This window comes from Crotalus tigris, unplaced genomic scaffold (assembly GCF_016545835.1).
Source record: "Crotalus tigris isolate CLP2741 ecotype Arizona unplaced genomic scaffold, ASM1654583v1 scf7180000024455.1231707, whole genome shotgun sequence".
NCBI lineage: Eukaryota > Metazoa > Chordata > Lepidosauria > Squamata > Viperidae > Crotalus > Crotalus tigris.
In genome coordinates, this window is record NW_024100624.1 from 903,800 (window position 1) to 919,975 (window position 16,176).

General features: G+C 37.7%; 1 protein-coding gene across 1 annotated transcript in view; it reads left to right on the top strand.

Moving 5' to 3' along the window:
• Window positions 1-16,176, top strand: part of LOC120303072 (CUB and sushi domain-containing protein 3-like) — a gene marked incomplete at its 3' end in the record, with an annotated part of 446,767 nt that overhangs the window by 133,822 nt on the left and 296,769 nt on the right. Inside the window, exon 3 of the mRNA XM_039332219.1 lies at window positions 891-1,003. Coding sequence (XP_039188153.1) covers window positions 891-1,003 — 113 coding nt within the window. The remainder of the gene's footprint in view (window positions 1-890; window positions 1,004-16,176) is intronic.

Consider the following 16,176-nt stretch of genomic DNA (forward strand, 5'->3'; position numbering starts at 1 on the left):
GTTCTGGCACTATTAATACATTAGAATAGAATAAGAATAGAATAAGAATTTTATTGTCACTTTAAATGTACACTAACGGGCATACATTAAAATAAAATTTTGTTGCATTCAGCTGTGAGAGGATCGCCACCTCCAATATACAATACATAAATATGACAAAAATAAATAAATAAATACTGAATTATGCATATAACCACATATATTATATGACACAGAGAAACAATAGTCTAGTTTGGGTTATGTATACATGTGCATGTATACAATGTTGCGAGTTTACCAGACGGATGGCATAGAGAACAAAGCTATTACAGAATTGGGTAGTCCTGCTAGAAATACTTCAAAACCTCCTCTCAGAGGGGAGCAACAAAAACAGACCATAAAGTGGGTGTGTGGGGTCTCTAACAATGCTTTGAGCTCTAAGCACATAGCGCTTATAAGAAGCATCCTGAATACCAGGAAACGAGAAAACTGGAGCATAGCTGTTAGATCCTATTCAACCAGGATTTGTAAGGGATATATATTTTGGTTTCATAAGATCTTCTAAATTCCATCCTTCAGGCTGGAATGGTATAAAATAAATCTTGAGTGCAAATTATATATGTTAGTCATTGGCTAAAATTAATTTTTAACCCGAGTTGTTTGGCCGCTCTGACGCTTTAAGATAAATTCCAGCTTTTGGTGGAAATTACTTAATTGTACCCTAAGGTTTTGTGGAGTTTCATCTTATGCATTGATCTTAATGGGTTTTGAAGAGGGCATGCCCTTCCTTAAGCAACATGACAGAGAAAATAACCTCAGAATTATTTCAGGCGGACTCCAGCTTACTTTATCTGAGTGCAAAATGATAAATTAAAGTAATAATCAGGATTTGTTTGTTTGCTTGCTTTCAGGTTAACAGGATTTCATCTTCCTCCACCTGTGACCTCCACAAAATCTGTATTTTCATTACGATTAACCAGTGACTTTGCAGTGAGTGCTCATGGATTTAAAGTATATTATGAAGGTAAAGTAATATGTTATAAATATGTATGTTAGAACTGCAATAGCTATGTCAACATTCAATTTTGGAAAACGAATCAGTATTTATGAACCATAAGTAGGGCAAAATATAATAAAGGAAACAAAGGCAACAATTTATATTACAATCATATAACTGATGCTGCACAGTCTGAGATCCTACAATGAGAGCATATTAATTTTATGTATTACCAGTATGTGTCTATGTGATAGCCAGCTGTTTCCTTTTTTCTTTTTAATGACCCCACATTAGTCTACCCCTTGGTGCTTATGTTTCTTCATCTTCCTTACATGAGACACACAGAGATCATACTGTGAATGGGATAATCATGTTCTGCTGTTTGATCAATCTGATTTACAGCAATTAGAGGCAGCCAAGAGTAAAAATCAATGAAACTAATGCAAGGAATGCAACATTGTTGCAAAAAGTACTAAAGATACATTTTGAAAGACCATTGTTTCTAACAGTTTCATCAAACAGATATACAGTACATATACATACAGTATATAATAAAAATATTTAAAAGATGTTGAGACTCTGGAAAGAGTGCAGAGAAGAGCAACAAAGTTGAGTAGGAGGCTGGAGACTAAAACATATGAAGAACACTTGCAGGAATTGGGTAAATCTAGTCTAGTGAAAAGAAGGACTATGTGTCACATAATAACAGTGTTCCAATATTTGAGAGGCTGCCACAAAGAAGAGGGACTCAACTTTTTTTCCAAAGTACCAGAAGGCTAGACAAGAAACAATGGATGGAAACTAAACAAGGAAAGAACCAACCTAGAACTAAGGAGTAATTTCTTGACAGTGAGAACAATCAACCAGTAGAACAGCTTGTCTTCAGAAGACGTGGATATTCCATCACTGGAGGCTTTTAAGAAGAGACTAGACAGCCATTTGTCTGAAATGGAATAGTCTCCTGCTTGTTCAGGGGGTAGGGCTAGAAGACCTCCAAGGTCCCTTCCAAGTCTAATGATATTCTGTGTGCTACTTTCTCCATAGTGAGCTGAGCCTCACTTAGCTTAGACTATTTCAGAATGGAATTTTTTTTTCACTCTGTAATGAAATGAGCATTTCAGCTCATGTCAATCACTGTTTGCTTCATTTGGAGCCAAGAATAACAACAAAAAATGCAAAATAGTATAAAATCTGATCTGGTATCAATATGGATGGTTGAAGTTGCGATGGGCTAGGGAGTTTTCTCGTTCCCTTGCAATGTATTTTTGGCTCATTTATTTCCTTGCAAGTTCTACATTGCTACTCTTCAATAGGAAATGCTGTTTTATTATCTTTGGTTTCCTTCCATCTGTCTGATTATCTTTGAGTTCAGGATTGTACTTGACCCTTTTGAGTATTACGGCATGAGACTTTGTGCATTTTTTCATCACTGGTGTTTCAGGATTCACTAATATTTGATTAAATTAAAGAGAGATACTTAAGAATTAATTATACTCTAGAGAAATCAATGTAAATTGGGCCATTTTCCATGCCAGCTTCCAGTTTTGGCATCCTTTTATTGTAATAGCACATAAGAGTTTTATCAGGCTGGCAACAAGAAGCCAGAATGACTTTTTTTCCCCTTTCTTTTCCTAGCCAAGCATGACCAAGAAAGGAAATTGATACCGTATATAACTTAAAATAAACTGATGAACATTCCATTGAAATGAGAATATTTGTAGTTCAGGGTTGAAATGAGGGGTCTTTGGTGATCTCTGAATTATGTAACATCATTAGGTTAGTGCTAGTGATCAGTGCTAGCACTGTTGATGTTACCTAGTTTGGATAATGAAATATCTACAAGAAAGCAACCAAGATCAGAGACCAGCAATAACATTCCATTTCTTGTTCTATGTTCCCTTGGTCCTGAGAAGGACCCCATTTCTCCTTATTTATCTCTTGCAAAATAATTCCTCCATGATATTATAAGAAAAGCATTAGGCTTGATCCATAGAACCAAGAAGGCAGCCATGTGGCTTGGATGAGAGAAATCCAATTTATTTTTCCAACTAGCAATGTACAGTGACTGTAAAATGAAAATGGGATAAATTCTACATCAAGCTCCTGAAGAAAATATGATGAAATTAAGAATAAATAATGATCTTCACTTTTAAAAAAAAGAACCTCAGGGAGCTTCACTGGCTAATTGAAGGGCAGGAAACTGAGTAGTTAAGGGGCTTCAAATATTTAAGTGTTGCCTTCTAAGATTCAGTATCATGGAATGCATCATCAGTGTGGTAGCACAAGCTCAGAAAAGGTTTTCAGCCATCTTAGGATTCTCCCATGCAAAAAGAGGAGAATGTATCCTTATAGCTTTCAAATTATTCTCAGCCAAAACCTCTGGCTCAGCTGCTCCCAGCAAGGCCCATATCCAAATTACACACAGTTGGAAATTGTACAAACCAAGTTCATTAGAGCAGCGTTCCAAGCCCCAAAATGTATATCTAATACAATTCTGAGATTTGAAGTTGGTCAAATGAGAATTGAGGTCAGAGCATGGTTATTAATCTTTAATTACTTGCTTAAATGCCATTATTTTCCAGCTGGGCTGATTCCATCTATTTTTTTCAGATGAATTTGAATCCTCTTGAGATTCAAGCAATAGGTATATATCTTCTATCTTGTGGCCTCTTCCTTGGCTCTCTATATCTTCTTCACTGAGGCTAGGAAAGTTATTAAAGAATTAGACATTGAAGTGCAGAATGGAAGAGGTCTCATCCAAAATGTATCATATTACATCTGACTACTGCATTGCACTGTACATGGGGCTATCCTTGAAGAGCATTCAGAACCTTCAACTGGTGCAGAGTGTGGCGGCATGGGGAGTTCTTTGGGTCCTTAGGATAATAATAATAATAATAATAATAATAAAGTTGGAAGGGATCTTGGAGGTCATCTAGTCCAACCCCCTGCTCAGGCAGGAAACCCTATACCATTTCAGATAAACGGCTGTCCAGTCTCTTCTTAAAAACTTCCAGTGTTGGAGCATTCACTGCTTCTGGAGGCAGATTGTTCCACTGGTTAATTGTTCTAACCATCAGGAAGTTTCTCCTTAGTTCTAGGTTGCTTCTCTCCTTGATTAGTTTCCATCTATTGCTTCTTGTCTGCCTTTAGGCGCTTTGGAAAAGATGGTCAATATTACATCACTCTTCCATGAGCTGCATTGTGTGCCAGTCTGCTTCCGGATGCAATTCAAGTTGTTGGTTTTTACCTTTAAAGCCCTGCATGGCATGGCTCCAGATTACTTGAGGAACCATCTCATCCCACTGGGACTGGCTTGTTCCACCCACACTGGCACAGGAGGCATGCTGTGGTCCCTATTGATTAAGAAAATCTGGCTAGTGGGAGAAAGGAATTCTTTGTCATAATTCCTACCCTTTGAAACAGCTTATCCCCTGCAGTAAGATTGGCTTCCACCCTTCTGACTCTCCACAGAAGCCTGAAGATCTGACTCTACCGGATGGCTTGGGATCCATCACACTCCAGGTGGTTGATAAATTAAGAGACAATCCCACATCCTCCCCCCCCCCATGCATCCTGTTCCTTCCCTCCCCATCTTTTAACTATAATTTTATCTTGATTGGGGTTTTTAATTTTTATTCCTTTAGAGATATTTGTTAGGATTTTAATATATTAATGCTGTAAATCACCCAGAATATTTTTGTTATAAGGTGGAATGCAAATAAATTCAATAGACAGACAGACAGACAGACAGATTCTAGACATGGAGACCAAAACATTAGAGATTGGTCTCCTAAAAGTAGTGGTGATACTGTAAATTACATCTGCTTGAAAAACATTAAATACTAGACATTTCTAAATTCAGGAAAAAAACTCTGATCTATGCAGTTTTCTAGAGTCTCTAATGTCCAGATATTTGGAAAAGGTTAACTCACTAAATTTAACATGCTAGGCAAGCATGCAATTCAATTTCTTAACTACTGTAACATTTTAACAAGAATGCCCCTTGATCTGCAGTGAAACCAAGCATTAAGAACGGGCTAAGTCTGTAGTACAAGATGAATATGAATTTTAGAATCATTGCCACACAGGGCAAAATTGTCTGATAGTGTTCTTGAGCTTTCAATATTCACTTCATTAATCTTCACAGAATGGAATATTAATTAGATAGGTAATTAGGATTCCCAGCTAATAACTGAGAATTGCAGCAAGAAATTTTGTAATTCATTGCTCTACATTGCTCATGGATAGTTCAAAACAAAATTGATCTGTTTTCATTGTTGTTGTTTAATATAGAAATGTGATGACATACCAAAGTTTGCTTCAAAGGGGGATGTGCAGCAGTGTAACATGGAATCCAGTGCCATCCTCAGTGAAAAGTTGTTAAAACCAAAATAATAGTAAAAATAATAATAGTAAAAAAAAAATTAAAAGTTTTCAACAATTTACAAGTTGCACAAAATAAAATAAGTTTGTGTGTGTGTGTGTGTGTGTGTGTGTGTGTGAGAGAGAGAGAGAGAGAGAGAGAGAGAGAGAGAGAGAGAGAGAGAGAATAGAACCAGTTTCGTGTAGTGATAAAGCACCATGATAAACATTCAGAGTCTGTGAATTCCAGTCCTGCTTTAGGTATAAAACCAGCTGACTATCTTTGAACCAGTCACTCTCTCTCAGCCCTAGGAAGTAGGCAGTGGCAAGCCACTTCTGAATTGTTGCCAAGGAAATGGCAGGGACTAGTCCACACAGCCATGAGGAATCAACACTGAATTGAAGTTACCCACAGCCATAGACAATTTTGTAAAGCGTAGTTCAAAGTAGTCTTATCAAATAGTCTTAACAAAGTAAGTAGAGAAAAAAAACCTGCAGTATCTACACAAGAGAAGCTGCAGATTTTCTGTTTTTGTTTGTTTGCTTGCTTGTTTATTTTTAATGATTCAGAGAGAATTTTGGAGTAATGGATTAGTGAGCATAGATTAATATCTATTCAGAGTGTATAGTTGAGTTTCTATAAAACAAAGATAAGAGAGCATTCAAAATTTCAAGATTCTGTGGTGGGCACATTCGTGCAATGGTCACTGGAGACTTAATTATTTAAAATGTGTAAGCTTCCATCTCATGTTTGTGCTTTGCAACCATTTGGTATTAGCTGCCATGTACTCTAGGGGCGCTGGATGGGAAGAAGGATGCTTCAAGGGAAACAAAAGTTTATTGTATCTCTCTGAGATGGACTTCCAGGTCAACCAGCTGGGAATGGAATGCATTGAACGAAAACATCTTGTTTGAATTTGATTGGACATGTGGGGGAAGGGGGAAGTCACAATGGGAGGCAACTAACGGAGGGAAAAGTTAGAGTTGAAGATTTTGGCACACCATCTTCAGTTCTGCCTATGCACTACTTGACTTCTAGTAAACTATACCTTTCTCAACAAATGGACTTAAGGATTGTTCTTACTTAGAGGTTCAAGCTGAAGCAGGTCTGACAAAGTGACTCTTCTGATTGGCATGGAAAAACACAAAACACCATATTAGGAAGAAAGCAAACCTAGTATCCTAGGATTAACTCTATTTCCCAGGTTCCTTTACAGAATTTAAAGGTACTGGGGTTGCTCAGCATGATATCAGAAACTACAATAAAAGCACTAGCAATCTGCAAATTATATATAATAGTTCATTGCCCAGTCAGCTAGGTATTTAAACTGTATTTGGCATTTTAATCCAGCAATCAAGTTCTTCTCACAGACCTGGAATATGCATATGTTTGATGATGTTCAAGATATTGTGGCAGGATGTAAGTTGTTTGAAGTAAAGTTGCTTTTTGTAATTGACTGGTAGTGATTTTGATCAACATAGAGTGATGCTGCAGATGTTTTGGAATTGCACCCAAGGCACCTGTTACTATTGCTACTATCTTTACTTTCTTGTGCATAGTTGCTGCTACTTTAAAAAAATAATGAAAATAAAGCTTAGATAATATATAGTATCATCTTACACATACAGTCTGAGTTGTATTATTGCTATTCCATTTATTTTTTAAATAAAGATCTATTTGCATGCATCACCGGCATTCAGTCATACAGCCATTCTGTCAAAGTCAATTCACAGATATGTGTATTAACAGGAAGTACTTATTTTTACCATGGCATTTATTAACAAAGCTAAGATTAGAAAGGCAAATGCTGAAAAAGAGTATTTCTTTATTCCCAGTCATGAACCGCAGTCATTCTGAGAAACAAGAACTTGGAGTAATGAAGAAAGGTACTTGCTAACAGTGTTTGTTCTATGCTGTGATGTTGAACAATATCGAAGTACAGTTGGATGTTTTATGACATACAGCCTTCTTGAAGAAAAGGCCATAAATAATCATAAGTTGGAAGTCCCTCTAAAAGACACCACACATGCTGCCTGAAAGAATGACAAGAGGAGATAACAAGACTCAAACCAAATGTCTCACATACTTGACAATCTCTTGTAAAGTGATTATTTCTGATTACCATTAGTGTTCCATAAGCTACACTGTTGAAACAGGGCAACTTAACCACCTATACATAGAATTTTAATCAATTATACTTTATTTTTACAAACTTGTTACAATTTGATTAGTTCTAAAATAATTCCACTTAGGCCTATCTTTTCCAGCTGAAGACCAATTACTGTGATATAGCTTGGTCTGCTGTGCCTGTGCAGAAGAGATATCACTGTTCAGAAGGAAAGCCAAATAATAGCTTCCAGGACACAGCAGGACACTTTCTGAAACTTCTCTGATTTGCATAGGACAATGGTTCTTTGTTCTTACTGAACTTTCAAAAATTGTAATTAAGTAAGTAACCAGCACTGAAGAGATTTTCATTTCATTAATATTGAAAAGGAGAAAGAAAAAAAAGTGAGCAAAAGAAAAAAATATAAATTAGGTACTTAATTTCACCCCGTATTTTAAATACTGTTTTCAAAACTCACATTTACTTCAAAAGAATACTTTGTCCAATGATATCAACTGTTTACTATTTTGCAACAGAAATACCTAATTCCCTCTCCATTTTTGATATCAACAAAATTTTGACTTCCCTTGGAAATGTCTTTATCATCTGAATAGAATCCACCTCAAGCTTGCTTTGAATTCTACTTTAGTGACAGTCTACTGGTAGCAGGTTTGGAAACAGGTACATAGACAATTCAGTGTGCTGTTCACAACCACAAAAGTGATTGATAATTGAGATGAACCTAAATTCACAAATTTAGGTCTATTGGAGCACATGGCTTACATGGTTAGGACACTGGCTTGGAAGCTGGCAAGCCTGTGTTTGACACCCAAGTGCTGCTATGGGGCGGGGTGAGCTCCTGTCCTTTGCTCCAGCTCCTGCTGCGGACATGAAAGGAGCCCCCCCGGGGGCCTCCCAGGCAACAGTGATGTCACTGACTAATCCTTTCAACCCAAAGCACCTTGCTGTTTCCACGACTGCAGTGTGATGCATTAGGTCTACCCTAAACAGTAGCCAACAAAGCTTATAGTAACTTTCTGATTTATTTATTTATTTATGAGACTTATATACCGCTTTAAGTGCAAGCACTCTCTAAGCGGTGTACACCAGTAAGCAATGTATATATATATTTACATTGCCCCCAACAATCTGGGTCCTCATTTTACCTACCTCGGAAGGATGGAAGGCTGAGTCAACCTTGAGCCGGTGAGATTTGAACCGCTGACCTGCTGAACACAGTCAGCTAAAGTGGCCTGCAGTATTGCACTCTAACTGCTGTGCCACCTCGGCTCTCAGATTGCTGGTCACTAGAGGTAAAATAGGACATAAACTTTTAACTTTCTCAATTATTTATTTATTTATTTATTTATTTATGAGACTTATATACCACTTTAAGTGGAAGCACTCTCTAAGCGGTGTACACCAATAAGCAATGTATATATATATATATATATATATATATATATATATTTACATTGCCCCCAATAATCTGGGTCCTCATTTTACCTACCCCGGAAGGATGGAAGGCTGAGTCAACCTCGAGCCGGTGAGATTTGAACCGCTGACCTGCTGAACACAGTCAGCTAAAGTGGCCTGCAGTACTGCACTCTAACTGCTGCGCCACCTCGGCTCATTATCCTCCCCTCCCTCCCAAAAATCTCATGGATAAATAGAATACTTTACTAGAAATGGTAATTCTAATAGTCAGGACTTTTTTTGTCATAGAACACCCAGAACGGAATTCCAGCACCTTTTTTGGATGGAACCTTGTAGGGTAGGCAAGGCGGGTTGTATGGCCTATGTGATTCAGGCACCTTATTTTTTTTACAAAAAAAGCACTGCTAATAGTTAATGTAAAGAGAGCACGTTTGGTATAGAGATTAAAAATGGGAGAATAGTCCTACTTTAGGCCAAAAGTAATAGGTAACCTTGGATCCAACACTCATTCTCAATCTTAGGAACTGTTTCTGAATTTTTCCCAAGAAAACTACAGGGACTGGTCCAGGCAATTGCCAGGAATCAACACTGACTTGAAGTCAATAAAATAAAATAAAATAAAATAAAGTAAAAAGGTAAACAAATTAACTTATTTAATAAACTAAATAAATAATTATTTAATTTAATTAAACTAATTTAATTTCATTTAACAGCAAATTAATGTAATACAGCATTACATTTTTTTAAAGAAAAAATCTAATATGAAAGGTTTGTACATTATGCAAAAGAAAAATGATAGAGAAAAAAAACATTTTTTTTTAAAGAAAAAGGAAACATTCCAGTTACATAATAGTATTCTTTCACTGATTTTCAAAGGCCTTGAAATAAATCTGCAGTAGTGTTACTATCTGAAACTCTCAGAATTCTAGATGACCACAATTCATAGTTGTTTGCAAGAATGCACAGTATGAACTCCCATATTTTATTTTAAAAGTTTTTGAATCCAACCAAACATTAATAAATGAATTCCTGTCTTCCAGCCTAGGCTGGTATATTTTCACATTGTTATTTATCCTTAATCTTAATTTTTTTCAGCTTTAACTCCTGCTAGTAATGCAACAGTAAATATCCCATCTGAAAATGATAGAGATCATATTTAATCTCTTACAGAACTCATTAATACATCACAGGTACAAAATCTTAAAGGAAGAAATAAGACCAAAGTCACCAGTGATTAAACTCAGTTTAATGAAGTTTCTTATATCCATTGAGTTAAAAGCTGATAGAAAATAAAGGAATGATCTTGTGCAAATTTATCTTAGCAACACGCCAGAAAATTCTATAAAAAATATTTGCTAAATATGAGCTACGCGTAATGGTTTGCAAATCTGCAATGCCATTTATACTGTAGCATTAAGAAAAATCTATAACTAATGTAATGAAGTACTGAAGCATACAGAGATAAAGTATTCATATAATTAAAATGTGCCAGCATATGTTCCCCAGCTGTAATTTTAGTAGCTTGCAGTTAGAAAATATCAGAACAAATGAAATCTGTGAACTATGTTTAAACTACCAGTTAAAATTCAGAATGAAAACAGATGGTAAGTCTTGAAACTGAAAGCTAGCTGTGTTTTATCTGGACTGCACAAACATTTTAATTTTATTGATTTTTTTTCAAAGTTGCATATGACAAAAACATTATTTGTATGCAGCTTTTCCAACTGTCACATAAACTACCTTCTAAGAACAGTTAATTAACTATCAGTACTTATCATCAATAGGGTTATTATTATCCTATTGTTATCCATATGAAAGAGCTAAAACATTACAAATTGAACTTTTCCTAAATATGCTACTTAATAAATATATAAAATTAGGTATCAGAGATGATTAGATAAAACTTGGAATATGAATATACAGTATATATATATATGGACAGGACAATGCCGAGCAGCGAACTGAGCGGCAAGATGTTGCCTCCAGCACGGCAACTAGGAATAGCCCTCATGAACGTAGGGAGAGAGATGTCGGATCGGATGACAAACAAACTGGGATAGCGCACATAGAAGGAGATAAGAGGGTGGACAACATAGAACGGGGTGAGATACCTAAGTTGTGTTCACCAAGGGTGAGGAGGATTGGTCACAACTTAGCTGGGACATGCAATGGAGCTAGAAGAAAATTGAACGATCCGCACCCCCTCCTAGTAAAGAGAATTATACACAAGAAGGTGGGGGGATGGAGATAATTAATGCCTGAAAGGGAGGTGAAAGGACCCCACTCAGCCCCAGAGTTAACGATGGAGGTGCGCAGCGGAGTACGGAGAGGTGATAGGAAGAAACCACATGCTGACGCAAGAGATACACTCAGAACACAGCACGATCAGCTGGGACCGGTGACGCGGTTTAGAAGCTGGATGCAGGCAGCTACTGATCGTATATAAGCTTTCTCCCTATGACTACTTTTAACCCTGACAATGTCAGGAGTGCCCGATGAAAGCTAGATTTATTAAATATTTTTTCTATTTATTCTCTTGGTGATCACTATTTATTTATTAAGCGCCACAGCATACCGCCCAAACTCCTGAAGAATCCATGGACAGAATTACCATCACAGGCAATCCGTGTTACTCTCCCTTACATTAGTAATGTTTCTGAGGCAACAGTTAGGCTGCTAGCACCTCATAATGTGAAGGTGGCACATAGACCCAACCAAACACTACGCTCCAAGGTTATGCGGCCCAAAGATCCGCTCCCCAGCATAGAAAAATCAGCGATCATATATAGGATTGACTGCAAGGACTGTTCCAGCAATTATGTGGGAGAAACCTCCAAGAGAGTGAAAACCAGGATCCATGAACACAGGTTAGCCGTAAAAAGGGGGGAGAAGTACTCTCAGATCTGGGTGCATATGGCGGAATCCGGGCACAGATTTGACTTTGATAATGTACATGTCATAGCTAGTGATAACACAAAAGGGGGCCGGTTGCTTAAGGAGGCCTGGCTCTCAGATGGAGATTCTATCAACCAGCATATTGACTTGTGCCCAGCACATTTGACACTGAGGGCATGGAGTACGTGTGATTGCCCATCCCGGTGGAAGCAATCTGACATCGCACCGCAAGTCCCAGGGAAGGAAATCATGGAGGAGATGAGTCCCTCACCCCAACGACTCACGAACATCCAGGTGGGGAATAACCAACGACCAAAGGACCCCCGCCCCGAGAGCATGTACACGTTCCCAAAAAGCAAAGGGACTGCCGGGTAGTGAAGGAACAGCAACCAATGAGCCAGAGATTTCCCCACACCTCCCAAAGTACCTAGGAGGAGTGACGCCACCCATGGACATCCAGACAGAGGATAACCAATGACCGAGAGGCTTTCCCTCCACTTTTGCCTCCACCTCCACCCCCACCCCGAAAGCGCACACGGGCCCCCGAAGGACAAGGGGACTATGGAGTGATGAGGGGATGGCGGTTAACGAACCATGGTCTCCCCTGTGCCTCCCGAATGATCTGGGAGGAATAGTAGCACCACCTATGAACATCCAGATGGGGGATAATCAAGGATCAAAGGACCCCTCCACCCTGGGAGCACGTATGCACTCCCAAAGAACAAGGGGGTTGCCGGGTGGTAAAGGAATGACGACCAACAAACCAGGATTCCACTGGACTCCCTGAATGGGGAAGACGGGAGGAGCTGGCTCGAGGCAGCGACAGACTGACCGCATCTGAGAAGGGGGAGGATGGTTACAACAATCTGCCTCACAGAGATGGCCCGATTGCGCCAACGGGGGCCACAAAATGATGCTCGAAGCGCCCGAGATGACACGGAGACCAACAATATTAGAAATGGGGGGAGGGGAAAGCAGATGCCAGACAGGACAGCAGTCAGAAGAACGATGACCATGTGAATAGAAGGGGGGGGGACAGGAGAGCAAGAATCAATGGGAGGTGTTAAGGGCGCAATCCCACAAGAGAAAAGATGGCAACTGGGATGTGGATGGGGGATATGGAAAGGAAGAAGGGGAGAGAGAACATATCATAGCAGGACAGCCCGAAAAATGGGGGAAAAAGTGCGAGAAGAGGGGGCAGCTGAGAGATGCGGAGCTCCCGACTAATCAAAAAGAGGGGGAGAAAATTCCCCCAACTTATGATCACATGAGGGAAGAATGCATAACAATACACAACGTAGGCAGGAGATGCAAGAAAAGCACAGTCACTGATATGGAAGTTATGACTAGAGTGCAGCTTAGCCAATTAGGTCTGGTGACGAGATCTAGGAGCCGGGTGCAAGTAGCGTTTTATCTATAAATGAACTCTCCCATCGACTAACATTGTACCCTGACGATGTCGATAGCTGCCAACGAAAGCTAGGTGATTTATTGTATTAAACTTTTATAGTTTTATAATATTCCTGGTGCTCATGTGTTTTTTTGGTTGCTTAGAAGATACACACACACACACACACACACACACACACACACACACACATATATGTATATATGTATGTATATATATATATATATATATATATATATATATATATTCATGCTTATCTTAAGAGTGTTATTAAGTTGAATATATATATTCAATTTAAAATTCTTCAGATAAACATACTATCTTAGAGTAAAAATATATGTTGAGAATTAGGATTGTCATCTAAACTGATTCAATAAATAGGAACAAATAGAATGGTCTATGAGAAACAGACCATTCTATGAGGAAAAAAAACTTGATATAGAAATGGAATCTGTGCTAAGCTATGTAATATGGAAACAGATACGGATGATTTTACCTGTCAGATTCTTCCTAAATATGTAATATGTACAGTCATGAAGTTAACAGAATAACAGAGTTGGAAGGGACCTTGAGGTCTTTTAATCCAACCCCCTGCCCTATACCATTTCAGACAATAATTGTCCAGTCTCTTCTTAAAAACGTCTAGTGTTGGAGCACCCAAACTTCTGGAGCCAAGTAATTCCACTGATTAATTGTTCTAACTGTCGGGAAGTTTCTCCTTAGTTCTAGGTTGGTTCACTCTTTAATTAGTTATTAACAGTTGCTTTTTCTAATGCCTTCAGGGGCTTTGCAAAATAGTTTGACCCCCCCTTTTTTTTGTGACAGCCCCTGATATATTGCAACACTGCTATCATGTTACCTCTAGTCCTTCTTTTCATTAAACTAGACATCCAATTCAGGCAACCGTTCTTCAAGGACTACCTGTATTCAAGCATGCCATCAGAGAGGCCAGAGAAATAGAGGTTTCACTCTTTCCTTTAGAGAGTGATGATGCAAGGGAGGATATCGCAGAGTGAGAAGCTCCCTGATTCTGGATATTTGTTCTTTTCTTTTTATCTCTTTCTTCCATTTTTATACAATTATTTCTCCTGATAATACACAGTCTGCATTGACAATCTATTCACAGAATGCTTTGAACAACAACAACAACAAGCTTGAAGAAACACAATCAAGAGAAAAGGTTGTAAATCATCATCAAAATACATATGATATATGCAGAGCATTCTAAACATAATCTTCTGTGTCATCAGACAAGACTGGAAAAGTTCCCTGTCTGAAATTCTAGAATTAACATTTCTGAAATGTTCTGTAGAAAGCATCTTTTTTTAAAAAAAATCCTGACATAGAAGCTTTGTCTTCCAGTAGTAAATACTGTATCGTTTGAGATGTAACATAGTAAGTTTATTTGCTCCAGGTTTCTGTTAGATCACAGAGACCTGGTCATTTTCTGGTCTTTTTCAGTTGATTTTTTTAAAGAAAAATTAAATCTATGGATATAGTTATTTCATTCATTAAAACTACAAGGTCAAAATCTCTTTCCTAGTCTTCAGAGAAGAAGACGTTACATCAATCTCATTGCTATTGTGCAATTAGTCTCATAATCACAGTGGAAGATATAGTTGGGAATCTGTGTGCTTGCCACCAAATAAGTCTTGAAATTAAAATATTTCTCCAGGGTTTCTTCCTGAAAGTAAGTCTTTGATCTTGGGAATGTCTGGAAGATGTTGTACAGAAGAGCTGAAACTAAATAAAAAAAAAAGATCAGCTTCAGTCGGGGTGAATTACTAATAGGGTTTAAAAGCCTCAGTGGCACTTTATGAAGCAGTCCTAAAGCTAAGTTACCATTCATAGAATCATATCTGATTGGCACGAGTTGAAGGGAATATTATTAATCTCTGCATTTGGCTTCTTTCTACTAGAATTTTAGGCACTTTATATTAAATATTTCAGCCAAACATTAACTTAGCTAAGCCGCTTATCTGAGATCCTCATGTAGCGGCTGAAATTGCCCAAGTATTATTGATCTTATTTCCAATATTTTCTTCTCTTTCTCATCCCAACAAAAATTAAAGGATGTTTTCTATCTTTTTAAATTTAATAACAGTAAGTTAAATTTAACTTAGTCATATTTAATATTTATTTGCTACGTATATGTAGGGATGTGGGTCTACACATATGTTGTTCATAGTATGTTTAGGTGTGTGTCATGTGTTTCACTTTGAGAGCGGGCAACTAAATTTAATTTTTGATGTGTGCCATTGTGCTCACAGTATAAAAATGACAATAAAGGTTATCTTATCTTATCTTATCTTAAAATGGACTAAGGAAAGACCCAAGGAATTAGGTGTGGTGAACAAGAATGTCTGTACTTCTTCCCACAGTACACAAGGTGTTTACCATTGCATAATATTTATGAAATTACAAATTCTATTTTGCATTATAGTACTATTATCAAGGTGCTAAATTGCTCACCTAGAGAACACCAAGGGTTTGTTCATTTGCTCATTTAACAATGGTTATAAGCAACTATAACTGAGAACTAGTTTGGTGTGGTAGTGAAGTTACGTGTAGAAACCAGAAGACTGTGACCCAAAGGCAAAGGGATTTTCTTGATTTTTTTCTTTGAAAATGTTTCTCTTCTCAGTTAGAACTTTTTCATTTCTAACTGACTGAGGATAAGAAGCAAAATGTTTTCAAAGAAAAAACCCAAGAAAGTCCCAGCTTTGGGACAATCATGACCTGGATAATTGAGAGTCTCCATAAAAAGAAGACTCTGAGTTTTAATTCTGCTTAGGCATGAAAGCCAGCAGATTATTGGTGAGGGATGAGCAGCTTTATCTTTAAATAAAGGTTTTCCGTGCACAATATCCCAAATATGATGGATTCCCTGGCAAAAGGAGAGGAGACTGCAAAGACAGGATGAATAATAAAGAAATTGCTTTGGCCTATTCATGAAGTTTTTCTGATTTCTTATGCCTGACAATATT